An 18,980-nucleotide genomic window follows, 5' to 3' on the forward strand; every position below is an offset into this window, starting at 1 on the left:
ATATACCCATTTGAATGCAGAGTTCCAAAGAATAGCAAGAAGAGATAAGAAAGCCTTACTCAGTGATCAGTGCAAAGAAATAGAGGAAAACAATAGAATGGGAAAAACTAGAGATCTCTTCAAGAAAATTAGAGATACCAAGGGGACATGTCATGCAAAGATGGGCTCAATAAAGGATAGAAATGTTATGGACCTAACAGAAGCTGAAGATATTAAGAAAAGGTGGCAAGAATACACAAAAGAACTATATAAAAAAGATCTTCATGACCCAGATAATCATGATGGTGTGGTCACTCACGTAGAGCCAGACATCGTGGAATGCAATTTCAAGTGGGCCTTAGGAAGCATCACTAGAAACAAAGCTAGTGGAGGTGATGGAATTCCAGTTGAACTATTTCAAATCCTAAAAGATGATGCTGTGAAAGTGCTGCACTCAGTATGCCAGCAAATGTGAAAAACTCAGCAGTGGCCACAGGACTGGAAAAGGTCAGTTTTCATTCCAATCCCAAAGAAAGGCAATGCCAAAGAATGCTCAAACTACCGCACAATTGCACTCATCTCACATGCTAGCAAAGTAATGCTCAAAATTCTCCAAGCCAGGCTTCAACAGTATGTGAACACTGAACTTCCAGATGTTCAAGCTGGTTTTAAAAAAAGCAGAGAAACCAGAGATCAAATTGCCAACATCTGTTGGATCATGAGAAAGCAAGAGAGTTCCAGAAAAACAACTACTTCAGCGACTGAACTGAACTGAATTTTAAACTAGTCCATTGTTCATGTCCGGTTCTAACTGTTGCTTCTTAACCCACATACAGATTTCTCAGGAGACAAGTAAGGTGGTCTGGTATGCCCATCTCTAAGAATTTTCCATAGTTTGTTGTGGAAACCACACAAAGTTTTAAGCATAGTCAACAAAGCAGAAGTAGATGGTTTTTCTGGAATTCCCTTACTTTCTCTGTGATCCAATGAAAGTTGGCAGTCTGATCTCTGGTTCCCCTACCTTTTCTAAACCCAGCTTGTACATCTGGAATTTCTCAGCTCAGGTACTGCTGAAGCCTAGCTTGAAGTATTATGAGCATGACCTTGCTGGCATGTGAAATGAACACAGTTGTCCAGTAGTTTGAACATTCTTTGGCACTACCTTTCTTTGGGATCGGAATGAAAATTGGACCTTTTCTAGCCCTAGGCCGCTGGCTGAGTTTTCCAAATTTGCTGACATATTGAGTGCAGCACTTTAACAGCATCATATTATAGGATTTTAAATAACTCAGCTAGAATTCCATCACCTGCAGTAGCCTTGTTTGTAGTAATGCTTCCTAAAGCCCATTTGACTCCAAGATGTTTGGCCCTAGATGATGGACCATACCATCATCAGTATCGTCATTAATACCTGTTTTGTATAGTTCTATGTATTCTTGCCACTTCTTAAACTCTTCTGCTTCTCTTAGGTCCTTACTGTCTCTGTCCTTTATTGTGCCCATCCTTTCATGAAACGTTCCCCTGATATCTCCAGATTTCTTGATGAGATCCCTAACTTTCCATCATACTGTTTTCCTCTATCTCTTTGCGTTGTTCACTTAAGAAAGACTTCTTATCTCTCCTTGCTGTTCTCTGGAACTCTGCATTCATTACGGTTTTTATTTTTTTTAACCCTACCAAACCCAGTTCCCCTGACAAACCACATGCTTTCTTCAATATTCACAATAATTTGCTCAATAAGAGCATTAAGAAAGGAAAGATTATGAAGAAAGTTAACTGTAAAGATACAATTGTTAATCATATTGAATTCAAAATTCTAAATATATCAGGTACATCAGTTCAATTCAGTTTCTCAGTCGTGTCCAAATCTTTGTGACCCCATGATCTGCAGCATGCCAGGCCTCGCTGTCCATCACCAATTCCCGGAGCTTACCCAAACACATGACCATTGAGTCGGTGATGCCATCCAACCATCTCATCCTCTGTCGTCCCCTTGTCCTCCTGCCTTCAATGAGGAGCATCAGGGTCTTTTCAAATGAGTCAATTCTTTGCATCAGGTGGCCAAAGTATTGGAGTTTCAGTTTCAACATAGTCCTTCCAACGAGCACCCAGGACTGATTTCCTTTAGGATGGACTGGTTGGATCTCCTTGCAGTCCAAGGGACTCTCAAGAGTCTTCTCCAACACCACAGTTCAAAAGCATCAATTCTTTGGCACTCAGCTTTCTTTATAATACAACACTCACATCCATACATGACTACTGGAAAAATCACAGCCTTGACTAGACTGACCTTTGTTGGCATAGTAATATCTCTACTTTTTAATATGCTGTCTAGGTTGGTCATAACTTTCCTCCCAAGGAGTAAGTGTCTTAATTTCATGGCTGCAATCACCATCTGCAGTGATTTTGGAGCCCCCCAAAATAAAGTCAGCCACTGTTTCCACTGTTTCCCCATCTATTTGCCATGAAGTGATGGGACTGGATGCCATGATCTTCGTTTTCTGAGTGTTGAGCTTTAAGCCAACTTTTTCACTCTCTTCTTTCACTGTCATCAAGAGGTTCTTTAGTTCTTCTTTACTTTCTGCCATAAGGGTGGTGTCATCTGCATATCTGAGGTTATTGATATTTCTCACGGCAATCTTGATTCTAGATTGTGCTTCTTCCAGCCCAGCATTTCTCATGATGTACTCTGCATATAAGTTAAATAAGCAGAGTGACAGTATACAGCCTTGACGTACTCGTTTTGCTATTTGGAAACAGTCTGTTGTCCCATGTCGAGTTCTAACTGTTGCTTCCTGACCTGCATGTAGATTTCTCAGGAGGCAGGTCAGGTGGTCTGGTATTCTCATCTCTTGAAGAATTTTCCAGAGTTTTTTGTGATCCACACAGTCAAAGGCTTTGGCGTTGTCAGTAAAACAGAAATAAATATTTTTCTGGGACTCTCTTGCTTTTTCGATGATCCAGCAGATGTTGGCAATTTGATCTCTGGTTCCTCTGCCTTTTCTAAAACCAGCTTGAACATCTGGAAGTTCATGGTTCACATATTGCTGAAGCCTGGCTTGGAGAATTTTCTTTACTATCGTGTGAGATGACTTCAGTTGTGCAGTAGTTTGAACATTCTTTGACATTGCCTTTCTTTGGGATTGGAATGAAAACTGACCTTTTCCGGTCCTGTGGCCATGCTGAGTTTTCCACATTTGCTGGCATATTGAATGCAGCACTTTCACAGCATCATGTTTTAGGTTTTGAAAGAGCTCAACTGGAACTCCATCACCTCCACTAGCTTTGTTTGTAGTGGTGCTTCCTAAGGCCCACTTGACTTCTCATTCCAGGATGTCTGGCTCTAGGTGAGTGATAATGCCAGTTAATTGTCTTGTTAGTTTGTAATAAATATACCATAACATATTTATCCAAACAATCCTTGTTTCCTTTTAAATAGTCACTTTCAGGGAATAAACATTGGTTCCGGGAACCATCATTATAAAATATCTTTGCATCTCTCCCTTTGTTTCTGAAGTCAGTGACACATTTTTTTGAGTATCTTTGTTTATGGGAAATTTTTACCCACTCTGAATATGTTTGGTTTTTGAAAATGGATTAAAATCATATAGAGCCAAGTCTGAAATGGGTAAAAAAAAAAAAAAAAACACACACACATACACAACAAAAGCTGAGTATACTCCTTTTTTTTTTAATGAGTCACTAAGAATATTAAATTTTTACACCATAAAATAGCAATTGAATATAGGTAAATTTATCAAATGGCCTGATCCAATACAGTATTTTTCATGAGTCTGTTCCTCTGTGGCTGAATGTGGCTTCATGTTTATTGCATTATGATTTAATTTTGGAAAAGATGGTTTGGGTTGTTAGATGTTCTGATTGTTCCGTGGTTCTGCTTGGGTAGATTAGAATTTCAGAATGTCAGTGCTGAGAAATCCTAGGAGATGATCTTGCCCAGCTCTGTCCTTTTCTTACATGAAGATACTGAGAGTGACAGTCTGCTACTTTCCACTTCCACAGAGCAGACCTTCAGGAACATGATCATTATTGAGTTCCTTATTGCATATGGCACCGTCCTGAACTGTGAAGATTAGGATGGGTAGGTGGAAATATAGAAAGAGGTGATCAAAGCCACAACCTTATGGAAGTTAAAAGCTATATAATGGCAGCCACACAGATTGAGTTATGGAAGGCTAACTTGAAGTAAACTGTCCAGTTAGAACTTTCAAATAGGAATAAAGTTTACTGAGGAAGAGGTTAAGCTTTTTCAAGCACTAATGGAGAATTGGGAATAAAAATGGGGAACATTGTTAGGCTAGATACAAATTCAAGAAAACATTTCTGCCACAGATTCAGACAAAAAAAAGACAAGACACGTAAGTGTCTTTTCCTTTTCTCTAGGGGAAGAGTTGGAGAAATTAAAATTTTTTTAAAAATTAAATGCAGCATTTGTCTTATAAACTTTGAACTTACAATATTTCTGTGAGAAAAATACTTGGTGGGCATCATTAAATATTAATCATTAGAGATCAGTTTAGCAAAAAGATTTAGTCAAGTTGGAACAACTTTTAAGAAACCAATTACAATGTGTGTTATGAAAGAGAAGTGGAAGAAACCCAGGGAAAATATTAGAAATTGCAAGTTCCTTCACCCAGTGGAATTTTTGCAGGGAATTATGGCTAAATAGCTTGTTGAGACTTAAGACAGTAATAAAAATAGGTCCCTGTGCTAAGGATGTGAGAGTTGGCAAAAAACAAAAGCTTGCAAAGAATCTTCCTTTTTAACCAATACTTCCTTTTTAATATATAAGTATTTAATTGAAAAAATGTAGAAATTAGAAATAGCCATCTTATGGTGACCCTATAAACTTAACTTGCATAGAAAGTCCAAAAATTAAATATCAATATATAATTGGAGGATTTGAAGATATTGTTTTCATATTCTGACATGTTGATTTGTTCAAAAGGATAGTGAAATATTTTTCTTTTAGGGTGTTCTTCTAGGGATCATTTCATTATTTATTTCTAGGTAACCCTGGGGATTCTGGCAATCTTTTGAAGATTTGTAAAACGTTGAAACTTAAAGACATACAGCTGACCCTTGGACACCTCGGGAGTTAAGGGCACTGACCCTCAGTGCACTTGAAAATCCATTTGTAAATTGTAGTTAGCCCTCTGCATCCAAGGTATTATTTCTCATTCTTAGATTCAACCAACAGCAAATCATATCGTACTACAGTATATACTATTGGAAAAAAAAATCTGTGTTTAAGTGGACACACGCAGTTCAAGCATGTGTTGTTCAAGGGTCAACTGTTCATGGAGTCCCAGCTGTATGCCAACAGCTACTTTAGAATGAGCTGACATGGGGTAACTCGAGCCAAAACCATGGATCTATTATGTTCAGATGTGAAATTCTAAAGGCCTCGGGGAGTTGGAAGATGCACAGATAGAAAGGAGAGTTGTGTTCTCAGTCAGTGCTGGAAATCTTCACTTAATCATGCTTTCTATATAAAATGTGAAAGAGAAAAGCATAATAAAAGGTTTCCCACTAAAAAGATGCTTAGATGATTATGGGCCAATAAGAGAAAGGAAAACTCAAGGCAAAGCAGACACACTCATATTTGCCCACTGATGCCTGGACTGAGAAAGACAGTGAAAAGGACAGGAGTGGAGGTGTAGATCTGGGCATCTTGCTGAATGAACCAGCTGGTGTAGTGACAGCCTCAGAGTGTGCCTCCCAGAGGAAGGAGAAGTCCACAAGGGTCGTCAAATCCTATTCATTCTTGCCAAGGTAGGGTTTTACATTTCTGAAACAAAACCAACTGGCATCAAAGCACAGATTATATCTTTTCTGTTTACAGAAAAAGGACCTCTTATATTTTTAATGATGCAACCAGCTTCTTGGCATATCACAGTTAAAAATATGGCACAATTTGGAAAATGTGGAAAAATATTGAAAAGAAAATAAATAGCAAATTTTTTTAAAACCTATTTGCTTAATTTAAAGGTGTATGTTTCCCAATTCTTACTTATAAATACCTTTTTACATTGAAATCATTATTTGTTGACAATTTTCTTTCCTCTTTATTTAGCACTTTATATATATAAATGAATTACATATATATATATATGAATTTTCTCTATGATCATCATTATGGTTATGCCATAGTTCATTTCCCAATCTCATGTTGTTGAAAATTTAAAATTAATTTCAGCTTTTTTCTGCTATAATCAATTGATTAATATCCTGGTATAAAAATCTTTGTCCATATCTTGAATTTATTAACCTAATCTAGATGCCTAGAAGTACTGGATGACACATTTTAAGGCTGTTTACTTATACCCATTTGGTCTAAGTTGTCTAAATTATTGGCAGAGTTGTTCATATTTCCTAATTACCTTCTTAATGTCTATAGGCATAATAGTATATCCTCCTTTCATTCTACATATATCTTCCCTCTTTTTTCCCTAATCAGTCTCTGAAGAGATTTTTAGATTTTATTGCTCTTAAAAAAAAAAAAAAAAACCCACTATGGGTTTCATATTTTCAGTTTTTCTGCTTTTGATTTAATTGACCTTTGCTCTTTATTATTTTCTTCCTTTTACTTAATTTATGCTTAATTTGCTGTTCATGTTCTAGTTTCTTAAAGTGGAAACTTGGATTATCAATTTGAGACTTCTTCTTTTGTAATATACACATTTTAATGTTCTACGTATCCCTCCAAATACACTTTTAATGCCTTCTCACAAACTCTGATAAATTGTGCTTTTATTTTCATACAAGTAAATTTTTTTTTAATTTTTCTTTTGATCTCTACTTATGAGTTACTTAGAAGTATGTTCTTTAATTTCTAAATATTTGAGAATTTTCAGATATCCATCTCTTGTTGATTTCTTCCGTCACTCCCTGTGGTCAGACAGCATCCTTTGTATAATTTCAGTCATCTTAAATTTATTGAGATTTGTTTTGCCACCAAGCATATAATGTATTTTGCAGAATGTTGGATGTGCACTTGAAAAAAAACTTGTAATCAGCTGTTTTGGGATAGAGTATTCTATAAATACCAGTTAGGTCTAGTTGGCCAGTAGCGTTGTTCAACTCATTTCTTTATCTAAATGTTTTGTGAGAGAGTTACTGAGTTAAATGAGTTGCTGAGAGAGGAATGTCGAAATATCCAACTATAATTATGTGTGTGCTTGTGTTCAGTCATGTTGACTCAGTGGCCCCGTGGACTGTAGCCCACCAGGCTCCTCCGTCCATGGGATTTTCCAGGCAAGAATACTGGAGTGGGGTGCCATTTTCTTCTCCAAGGGGTCTTCCCAGCCCAGGAATCAAACCTATGTCCCTTGCCTCTCCTGACTGCAAGCAGATTCTTTATTGCTGAGCCACAGGGGAAGCCCAATAACTATAATTATAGATTTGCATACTTTTTCCTTATAGTTCTACCAGTTTTGCTTCATATATTTTGACACTGGGTTAATATATACATACAATTTAGCACTGTTATCCCTTTTCCTTCAATTTTTTTTTACTTATTCAACAACTCATATTTCTATTTTCGTATGTAGAAAATGAGGACGTTTAATACAGTTGGCCCTTGAACAACATGGGTTTCAACTGCGTATGTCCGCTTATATGCAGATTTTTAATCGAGTAAATACTGCAGTACTACACAGTCTGCAGTGGATTGAATTCATAGATGCAAACTACGGATACGGAGGGCCAACTACAAGTTATATAAGGATTTTTGCCTGTACAGAGGGTCAACACCCCTAACCCCTGTGTTGTTCAAGGGTCAAAAATATAGCCTTTTTCTCCAGCAAACCTATAATGAATGACTTCCAGTTTCTTATGAAATTCTCATGATTAATGAAAACTGTCTATCATTTGCTAACACCTCTGGCTTTCATCTTAAATGAAACTGAACTCCCTTTTGGTACATGAAAATGATGCTCTTAAGTCATTTTAGGATTATGTTCATGCATTTAGCTCAGAATAAATGGATTTTTATAAATGTGTGTGTGTGTATGCATGCATATGTGAAGCGAAAGTCACTCAATCGTGGTTGACTCTTTTGCAACCCCGTGGACTATACAGTCCATGGAATTCTCTGGATCAGAATACTAGAGTGGGTAGCCATTTCCTTCTCCAGGGTATCTTCCTGACCCAGGAGTTGAACTGGGGTCTCCTGCATTGCAGGGGGATTCTTTACCAGCTGAGCTATCAGGGAAACCCATGCATGCATATATGTATACACACAGACACACACACACATACATATTTAGTCTTTTAACCTTTCTTTGGCATTTCATACATATAAGTGTGACAAAGAAATACAATATAAACTTGGTACCTAGTGCAGAGAACAGCAGCTAAGTCATCAGAGAGTCATGCTGAGTGAGGCCTTGCTGTATGTGAGTTTTGAGGAACCTGTCTGGGCCGCCTCAGTTCAGGTCAGTCCCTCAGCCACGTCTGACTCTTTGTGACCTCATGGACTGCCTGCAGTTGTTTCATCCAGCATTTCTGGCACCATTCTCAATCCTTTCGTCTCCCTTGACCCCAGTCATCCCCAGTTCCTATCTTTTAACTGGCATTCCCACTTCCATGTTTGGGGTACTCCAGCCTGTCTTCCACAGAGGCCAGAATAATCTTTGAGAAATACACATCGAAACATATCATTCCTCTCCTCAAAACCATTGATTGCCTTCTGATCGTACCTAAGGAAAAAAATCCGCACGCCAAATCCGACCTCTGGATATCACTTCAGTCACTTCCCCAGGCTCAGTGTGCCTAAGCTGTGGGCTTTCCCTCAGTTCTTCAAACACACCGAACTCTTTCTCACCTCAGCACCTCCACAGGAGTCTAGAGCACCACTCTCTCACCACCTCACTGGGACTCCTCACCTCCTACTTTTTCCATCCTCCACGTACGATTTTCATCTGGCTGATTCATTGGTTCGTACTCAGCACTCAAGTATCGCCTTCAATATCATCTCCAGAGGTAACTTCTCTGGACCTCAAATCTAAATGTAGTTCTTCCTATTATTTACTCTTCTTCTTATAGTTCTTACCAGAGTTTTTAACTGAATTGTGTTTTGTATAGTTTGTTTAATGTTTTTCCCTTCTGCCATCCTTCAGGATCATTTGCATCGATGTTTTATACTTGCTCTTTGACCAGCACATAGTAGGTGCCAAATAAGTAATTATTGAATGAATGAATGAGTATGAGGAAGAAAAATGAAGTGTAGCAGATAATTAGAAAACATTTAGGAGGGAAAATATGCAATTTTTACTATTTATCAATGAAAGGTATATTAAAGCATCTGTTTTCTAACCTATTTAGCTAGTGAAATTATTCAAAGATAATTCCCCTTTTCAGCTAAGATTTGAGGAAAAGGAAAATTTCATAGAATCCACAAGGGTTCATTTTTGTTTATGTACTAAATATTGTTGAATGAGTAACAATATTTATAATCATGGAAAGCAGTCTAGGTAAATGTATTTAAAATCATCAAATTGTTTTTATTGGCACAGTATTTCCACCCAAGCATTTGTCATAAGGAATATTGCTAACCATGGGAAAGTTTATATATTTAAATATATTTTTCACAGTGTTATTTATAGGAGTAAAACATTGAAAAACCACCTAAATGCCCAGAAAAGTAAGACTTGAGTAAAGCATAGTATATCCACTAGGTAGTATATGAGTGGGGGGTAGTGAAAGTGTTAGTCACTCAATCGTATTCAACTCTTTGCAAACCCATGGGCTGTAGCCCACCGTGTTCTTCTGTCCATGGAATTCTCCAGACAAGAATACTGGAGTGGGTTTCCATTTCCTTCTTGAGGGGATCTTCCTGACCCAGGGATCATACCTAAGTCTCCTGCATTGCAGGCAAATTCTGCACCATCTGAGCCACCAGGGTAGCCCCTTATGTGAGTAACATAAGCTAAAGTAACATAAACTAAATATAAGGATTTTCTACAACTTTATATTAGTGCCTCTGCTGTTGTTGTTGTTTAGTCGCTAAGTCATGTCTGACTCTTTTGCGACCCCATGGACTGTAGCCCACCAGGCTCCTCTGTCCATGGGATTTCCCAGGCAGGAATACTGGAATAGGTTGCCATTTCCTTCTCCAGGGGATCTGTCTGACCCAGGGATCAAACCCTTGTCTTCTGAATTGACAAGCAGATTCTTTACCTCTGAGTCACCAGGGAAGCCCATTTATATTATTAAATATAAATAAATGAAGAGCGCAGAGTTTTACAGTAAAATTTACAAATCTTATCCACACGGGGGAAAAAAGAGTCTGGAAAGAAATATGTCATATTGTCATGGCTTTAGGTGATTTCCTTCTCTCTCTCTTTACATGGATTATAATATTAAATTATGGTATAACATAGCTTGTATCTTGAGGTTCAGTTTTATTTTCAGTACATTTAAGTGAATCCTGAGCCTTACATATTGCAATGATTTGAACTGAAATGCCCGTGCTCTCTTTTTTTAGGATGACAGAAACTTTGCTGAAAGCTCCCATGCTTATGGGTTAGATCAGTCATCTTGTTGGCAGGATCACAGTCGCTTCCTGTCTAGTCCACGATTTTCCCACTTGAACTGTAAGTAATGATGCCCAGTACTAGCTTTAAAATTGGATTTAAGAAAATTCAGTTCATGGAAAGATTAAAGTAAAAGACCAGAGCTTGATAGTAATATTCATGTTGTAATTTTGAAAAAGTTTTCATTATGAACCATACAAATAATGCCCAAGGACATTTATAATATTAACCAACTTACTAAAAATATATGGAATCTCTTCTTTTTAGACTTTACACTTCTCACAAAAACTTAAAACTGAATCACTAAATCTTAATTAAGCAGTTTTTTTGGCATGGAGATTGCTAGTAACTGTGGATGAGTGAGTAAGGAAGTTAGATTGTATTGTAATAAAATCCAAGTCTTCAAAAAGTAGAAAAACTATTCAGATATATCTAATTTTGTACCAAGAATAAGGATATGAAAACTATTATTGTGTAGGTTTCATTCTGTGAATAACATACTGTAAATATTAATAAAAGGTTATAACATTAACAAAGTGTGAGTCTGCTGACCCAGAATACCTTCCCCCACTTGTACTTCTCCTTGGATGCAGTGTCCTTAAAAAAACCTTCAGAACTCACAGTTTTAAGTATGGTTGCTGTTATGAGTGCTCACAATGCACATTACAAATTTCCTTTGAAACCTTTCTTGGAAAATTATGGAATTATTTGCTATTCAGTGACATTTCATTTACTGATTCTTCTCTTCACCCAAGAGTGAACTCCATGATAGGGGTGATGTTTATACACCACTGTTTCCTCAGCATTCTATATGGAACTTGGCACACAGTAAATGCTCAGTTAATGTAAGATGAATGAGTATATGAATTTTTTTATTTCAAGTCCACTTCTATCCAAGCCATTTGGGATTCAAATGTTAATAGATTCTTGTTTAGATCATCATTTAGCTCTTCAGTTTCCCATGGACATAGAGTTTGTACATTCAGTTGGACAGTGCTGTCATTTTAAAAAGCTAGGTTTCTATAAAATAAAATATCAAAATTAGCCACAAAGAAGTAGGTCAAATATAAAATAATAACTCATTTGTTATGATTTATATTCATGGATTCATTGAATAAATATTTATCAGTTTCTGACAAATGGTTTGGCTTCCATTATATCATGATTATTTTATTCCAGCAGCTAAGCATTTTCCCTTTCCTGTCCTAACCCCATTTTTCCAAGTGATTTTATATATTTTCATAAACCCTCTGCTATTCTAATCTGGCAGTCACCCTTCAATTTGGATCATATCTCAGGTTGGTTCTGATACTTCAGAATATGATATATATGTAGTTATACAAAATTTTTATTTTTCATATTAAGCAATGGAAAAATTTCCTCAGGTCTGTTTGATGTATGAAAACATGGAAGAGGAGGAGGGTGGGGACCGAGCACCAAAAACCAACATGGTACCCCATCCATTAAGACATCAAGAGCCTGGAAATAAGCAGCGGCAGGCTATGAGCACAGAGGGCTTTGTTCTACTGGCATTTCATTTTGCCTTTATAACTTGCAGAAAGCTCCTTAGAAAGGTTCCTCCTTAGAAAGGCTCCTAGAAAGGTTCCTTTGAAGACATTAAGGGGAAAACATCAACATTTTTAGAATTTTATTTAATATTATGACAGGCAGTAGAAGAAACTGTATTTGGCTTTTCACTCCGTAGCATTTCATGACTAACACTGGTCATTTCCTAAGATGTAGTACTCACAGGCTGCTATAGGCTTCTATATAAATACACTGACACAGAAAATTAAGTAAGAATCAGGAAAAATATCATTGAGAACATTATTTGGATAAGGAAATACTTTATTAGCCTATATTATATAATCTGACTGAAAAAATAGCTTAAAAAGTAAACCTCTTTATTAATTTATTGATTATTTATACATATCCATATATTTTGCTATTCTTTTTAACAAGTTTTATGATTTTCCTCCCATACGTACCTCCCCCATGTTTTTAAGGATACTTTAAAAAGTTTAATCATAGGTACCTATTGTTACTCATTTTAGGTGATTTAATAAACATTTCTAGAAATAATATTTATTCTAATTTACTTTTCTGATGAACTTTGAATTTTCTGTATGTTTTTCATGATGGCTTTTGGAATTGAATTATGATCACCCTGGATACTTCTCCATTTTTTTGTGGTACACACAATTTCAGCTTAGTTATAGAAGTTATCCTGTCCTAAAAATTTTCTTGACACTGCAAAATTAAAACGGAGATTTGTCAAGATCAACAAAGAGAAAAATGGAGCCTGCAGTAAGTTGATAATACAGGGAACAAAAGACATCTTAAAAATATGAATGTCCTCAGAGATATGAGGAGGTAGTGCATCCAGTAAAAATAAGAGCAAGATGCTATGAAAAAGGAGCACGAGCTAGGAGGCCTCAGAAATGTTCAATATGATAAACGAGAAAGGTGGGAAACGACAAAGTTGAGAAACCTCAAAGAAAGCAGAAGATAAGGAAAAAGGGCAATAGAAGAGAGAAAATATTCAGAAAAACCAATACAGGAAGGACAGACCGTGACTAGTGAGAGTCCTGGAAAGAGAGGACAAGAAAGCAGGACAAAGGCCAGAAGCGGGCAGATGACACGGCCCGCCCAGTAAATGGCTATTGCACAGCTGTCGTCCTGAGGTTTTTTCTTCCCCTTCCTCTTGTATGGTGGATGCCCTATTTCTTTGGTCACCCCCGGCCTTCCTCTGCTGGTTTCAGTTCTTTTGCAGGAGCACATCCAAGAAAGGGAGGTAAATTTTTCATTTTCGTATTTCTGAGAATGGGTTTCTTCCATTCACACTTAACTGAGACTTTGGCTGGCTATAAAATTCTGGGTTAAAAAAGACTTTCCTTCTGAAGTCATCACACAGTTATCTTCCAAAATCTAGTGTTGCTATTGAAAAACCTTCTGTCCTTTCCATTTGACTCCCATTCCTCTGACATGATCGTTTTCACCATTGCTATCCCCCTGCACCTTGGCCTGGCAACTTTTAGGATTGTCTCTTTAACCTCTTTGAGTTTTGTGATGGTATGTCTCCCATGAGTCTTGTTTTACTGAGTTTTCTACGTATTTGCTCTGGGGTTTTTTAATCTGGACATTCGTATTCTTTAATTCTCTCATAGGGAAGGAAGAAACAAAAGATTCTACCAGGAAAAGCTTTAGGAAATAAAAAAAAACTGGATAGATTATTGGATTCATTTGAGCACTTAGAAAAACTAGTAGGTACATGACAGGTCTAACTGAGCTATTAGAAACAATTGAGGGTGGTTATAGAGAAAGAGTAAATAAAAATACATAAAAACACAGGTCAATTACTAGCTCCAGGAAAAAAATGAAAAGAAACAGTGTCAGAGTAGCCCTATTAGGTTTGTATGAGCCATATTTACAGTCAATATAAATACTCACTATTGACATAACTGGGAGTCCAGACGTAACTATATAGGGAGGATGGGGTGAAGGGGAGTGGATGGGTGTGGATACGTCTAAAAACGATAACTCAGAAAATAGCAATATGAGCTGCTTTTTCTTTCAAAAATTGAAGTAAATACAGAAAATAAAGCTAAAAGAGTTGATTGTGGTTGACTCCCGGGAGCAGGTGTGTGGGTTGGGAGGGAAAGGGCAAGAGGCCACAGTCTTTTCCACGTAGTCTTTTGGTGCTGTTTGATATGTGTATGTATGGACACTCTGGCTAAAAAGGAATCTTATAAAAATAAAATGCTACTAAGAAAACTCCAGCTTTTATGTCTGACTAGCATGTGCTGGATTTTGCTTTCACCTTCTGATTGCACCATGAAAGCTGTTGGGGAGGGGGGGCGGTTAGAGCAGCTGAGACCTGCGTGGAGACAAGGGGGGAAACTGAGGTGCTGAGGTTGATGCGAGTTTCTGAGCCCACGGAACAGGCTCCTTCTGACTCAGGTTGGGATTTGCCCTGGATGAGGCTCTTTTGTCTGTGCTGAAGACGCTAAGGCACTGATGCTGCTGATTTCGGTGCCCCGTCAAAACTGTGACCTAACGAAAGTGCAGAATCACTGACCATGGAAAAAACAAAGGAAATGGGAAAATACTGCATAATTTGTGGTCTCTGAAATGACCCAGCCTTAATGGAAGTTTGTTTTCAGTAGTAATTTATGTCAGCTTTGTGTAGTTCAGGTCAATTCAAGAAAAGGTAGATGCTTCCCTGCCAGGAGGACGGGGAGAAATGTATAAATTGTAAGTTTATACGACCATTGGAAATAGGAACACAGAAATCCATTATTTAGAGCCATGATTACTACCAAATTTATCCTGGCTGGCTGGGAGCTATGGCCGTGATTCAGGACACTCTTTTAGCAGGCTTGGATTCCATTACCTGTAGCCTGTAGACAGTGGGGGCTTAGTGAGGGAGACTCATGATGCCAGCTTTGGAAACTGTCACTTTTACTTTTTTATAAGTAGTGACCGACCACTGGTCTCCATGGATAGCTCCTTGTAGGCTAAAGGACACAGTTTCCGGACTGGGCTTTCACTTCCAGGGCCCAGACCAGACTGGATTTGAGTGAAGTCTGGAGCAAACTGATGACTTCTCGACATCTCGAGTGCTTTGAAATTCAAATGCTAAATGTTGGTGGAGTTGGTATCTAGGAGGAGGGTTCAGGATGGGGAGCATGTGATTTTTTTTTAAAAGTAATAAAGAGAATTAAAAAAAAAAAAATAAACATAAATGCAGATTGCAGTTTTTCTAGAATTCTAGCATTGTTGTAAATAATGTTTATTTAAATATAAATATATATATAAATAAATAATCCCAGAAAGAAAGGACTGTGGTTTTTTCATGGGGTTACTTTAGGAGTTGAAAGTGAATCTTACATATTAATTTAACTTGAAATTCTTAGAAAAGCAAATCAATGAAAGTTAATAAAAAAACTTTTTTTTTTTTTTCACTTCCTTACTTCAGATACTGCTGCTCTAAAAAGAAAAGTTAGTGTAGTTAATATGTGTTAAAGGTGAAATGACAGGACATTCCTGGACCAGGACTTTATATTAGTGACTGGGAGGTTATAACTGAGCTGAAACCTGAATGGCAAGAAGAACCAGCTGAGTTAAAATTGGGTAGGACGCATCTTCCTAGTCCAGGGGCAGAACTGGAAAGACCCCAGGGGGAGAAAAAGAGGAAGGAGAATGAGTGAGGGAGAGAGTGATTGGGGGAGAGCGTGGCAGGACATGAGGTCCCGCGGCAGCCTTTTCAGCCACCAGCAGATGTTCGGATTTTATTCTGATTTCACTGGGAGGCCATGGAGGGTGTGATAGGAAGGGATAACGCAGCAGAGTGGCATAGTCTGATGAACATTTTAGAAAGGTAATTCCGGTGTGTGGAAAACGGGGAAAGATGAAAATAGGAGAGAAAATGGTAGCTTGGGCTGGAGTGATGGTATTAATAATAGAGATGGTGTGAGGCAGAAGGACTCAGGTGAAATGGAAGGCAGACTCCTCGGAACTTACCCTTAAATGGGACGGGTCCAGCAGGCAGGCCATGGAAGGAAGGAACCAAGGTTTCAGAAACTGGGTGCATGAGTATATCATTTTCTAAGATGACGAAGAGCAAGGGATAGGCAGGCAGCCGAGATGAAGAAACCAAGTGGGAGGGCTGACTGATATATTTGGATATAGGCATCTGGAGCTCAGAAGAGAGGTAAGAGGTGGTAGAAAAACATTAACCTAGATTCCACATCTAGGCTCAGTTTCCTTTTGTGTAGAACAGAGGTTTCTATAAAAAGGAAGCCCTTCAGATTTCTTCTTCTAAAAGTCTCTGTGCTTTAATGTCACTATATACTAATCAACACCCGCCTTCTACCCTCACTCTTCAAATCCAAAACAAACAAATGACATGGATATGTGGGTTTTTTTTAATATAGTAAATTATTTTATTCCTCAATTGAAGATTTGGTAGTCCATGTAAAGCTTGCAGAAAACTAGTAATCAAATGCAACGATTGCTTATAGCTTTGTCAAGCCAGGGGTTATATTCATCCAGGTGTATTTTTCTCTTTTCTCTCATCCTGCCAGCATTTACCCAAAGAACAGTCGCTCCAGACTCACCTTCAATCAAGGAAGATGCCCCAAGTTTACTGATGGATGAAAGAAGTCCACAACCCAGAAAGGAGGAATACGAAAGCAAAAACAGCAAAATGTAATTAGTTACTCTACCTGAGTGTTTTACAAATAGTAGTATATGTATCCTTGCCACAGTTTGGCCCAGATAATCTAGCAGACGTGTCTGAAGCTTCTGCTCTTCAGCATTGCCAAACAGCGACTGAGAGACAGTGCAGCTGGTCTTTGTGGATGATATAAGTTAAACCAATCCAAACAATATCAGCTTGTGAATGACATATAGCCAACTTACTGGCAACTTACACCAGCAGAGAAAGAAGAATATTTTTCACCTTGCATTTTCCATTTTCAGGGGTAGTCAGTCACATTTTTCTGACCAAAATTTGGATTTATAATTGAGGTCTTTCAAAAATGACTGGCTGAAAAAAGAGGAATATGTGTTCTCCTTGAGGCAGAAGTTGCGGGCACTTTGAATTCAGGGTGCATTTGTATAGACGTGATTTTATTTTGATGCTTTCTCCCTCATAAATTATCATGTGTTATAACATGTCATGGAGATATGCATATATAACATTAGACAGTCCACTTTATAAATGCTCAGGATTGTTAACATCCATCATCTCAGCAGTCTGTTACTACATGCAGTATCTTAAAATTATTTCCAATTATCCATTTTTGTAACAATGAAGAATTTACAAATGAAATCTGAATTGTTAGAGTTACAAAGAATTTGTAGCGTAATTTATTTATTTGTCTTTTTGTGGCCAAATATCCCACTGTGATCACTCCGGTCATATCCTGGACCTTCTTTGGTTTACTCTGACCGGAATCATTAGCACCAAACTCCTGTGTCCATGAGATTTACTTGCCAAGAGTTCTAGTATAATCTGTTACTATCTGTCTAAATTCTTAGAGTGTCTTAAGAGTCTTTCTCAACATCAAAGTGTTTTTAAGAACCTATTCTCTTTACATGTTGATTTACCAATGAAGAAAATTTTTTATTAAATGCTAAAGAAGAGTAAACAGCCAGGAACTAAATCCCACTGGGTCGTGATGGAAAGATTCTGAACAGAGACAAGGACAATAAAGCAGCGTCTTCATAACGTGCGTTACATTTTGTGTTCGTTAAAATCCACTTGCTGTTTAGAGCTCTCACATTTCATAAAGATGTTTCTTGTTCTACTCAAGATATGTTCTCCTAATTTACCGTATTTAAATGTGCAGAAGAAATGGCATTCTCCATGAACTCAAATGCAACAGTTACTATAGAAGACAGAATGTTTTATTTCACAATTTACCAATACAGCGTATACAACCTCTGATAATGCAGTCATGCATTTTATCATTTGTTCATCCAAAAACCTTTTACTGAGTTGTTGCTATAGGCTAATCACGGGGTTAAGAAGGAAAACGAGACCCAAAAACAGGTGCGCGTGTCCCAAACTTATTTGGCATTAGGAGTTACATGAAAAAGGAGTGATGTGCTCATGCAGGCTGGAGAAGTTCTGGAGTAGACACCACTAAGCAGGCTTGGTTTGGTTGTGTCTAACCTTAACCTTGAGACTTAGAGCTGCTAATGTGCCAACGAGCACCAGAGGTTTCAGTGCAAGTGGAATTATTACCCTTTAGTAATATCTGGGATATTGAGAAATTATGTCAGTATTTTCATTGATGTTTTAACTAATACTATTTTTATCTACGTGGATCTAAATGACTGGGAAGAAAACAAGGGAGAAATTAACAGGTTTTACTTAAATCCTACAGGTAGATGTTAGATAGCTTTTCATTTACTGCATTACTAGGAACTTCATGTGGTCCATTCTATTTAATAGAAACTGATCTAAAACATTATTAGCTTTTCGTGGGGGAATAAAAACATTATTAGCTTTTTTAAAAAATCTGTGGTCATTAGAAAAAGTTACATCAGGCCAGTTAAGCCTGAAAAGTGGAGGTAGCTCAGATTTTGTACTTTGCACATCCTTGAAAGCATGTTAGGTGATGATTTTATAACAGAAAAGGATCTTATAAAAGGCCTTTTTTTTAATCTGGAAAAAAAATAAAGCATTGTATATTACTGAAGTCCCTATACTATGGTTGGATGAATGAAGGTGTCTGACTTTAAGTATGGAACACACAAGAACTTCAAAGGCAAAGTCAACTTTTTGTGAGCAACAGTTTTGTCGAAATACCTTGGCCCTCTGTTTATATGGAGTTAAATCCAAGGACCTGTCTCCTCTGAGGATTTTTCCTATCTCTTGCAGTCACCATAAGCTTGAGTTGGAAATTTAAAAGGAATGCTAAGGAAACACTA

General features: G+C 37.5%; 1 protein-coding gene across 40 annotated transcripts in view; it reads left to right on the top strand.

The window, feature by feature from the left end:
- Positions 1 to 17,991, top strand: part of CEP128 (centrosomal protein 128) — a 481,052-nt gene extending 463,061 nt beyond the window's left edge. For 35 of the 40 annotated variants that reach the window (XM_086319370.1, XM_086319373.1, XM_086319382.1 and 32 more), the window contains 2 exons: positions 10,490 to 10,598; positions 16,625 to 17,991. In XM_086319370.1, coding sequence (XP_086175496.1) covers positions 10,490 to 10,598; positions 16,625 to 16,752 — 237 coding nt within the window. In that variant the 3' untranslated portion in view covers positions 16,753 to 17,991. The remainder of the gene's footprint in view (positions 1 to 10,489; positions 10,599 to 16,624) is intronic. The other 5 variants (XM_086319399.1, XM_086319372.1, XM_086319400.1 and 2 more) reach the window with 1 other exon arrangement.
- The last annotated feature ends 989 nt before the right edge of the window (positions 17,992 to 18,980 follow it).

This window comes from Bos grunniens, chromosome 10, assembly GCF_055505025.1.
Source record: "Bos grunniens cultivar Pamir isolate PY7600 chromosome 10, Bosgru_T2T1.0, whole genome shotgun sequence".
In the NCBI taxonomy this organism is placed as follows: Eukaryota; Metazoa; Chordata; class Mammalia; order Artiodactyla; family Bovidae; genus Bos; species Bos grunniens.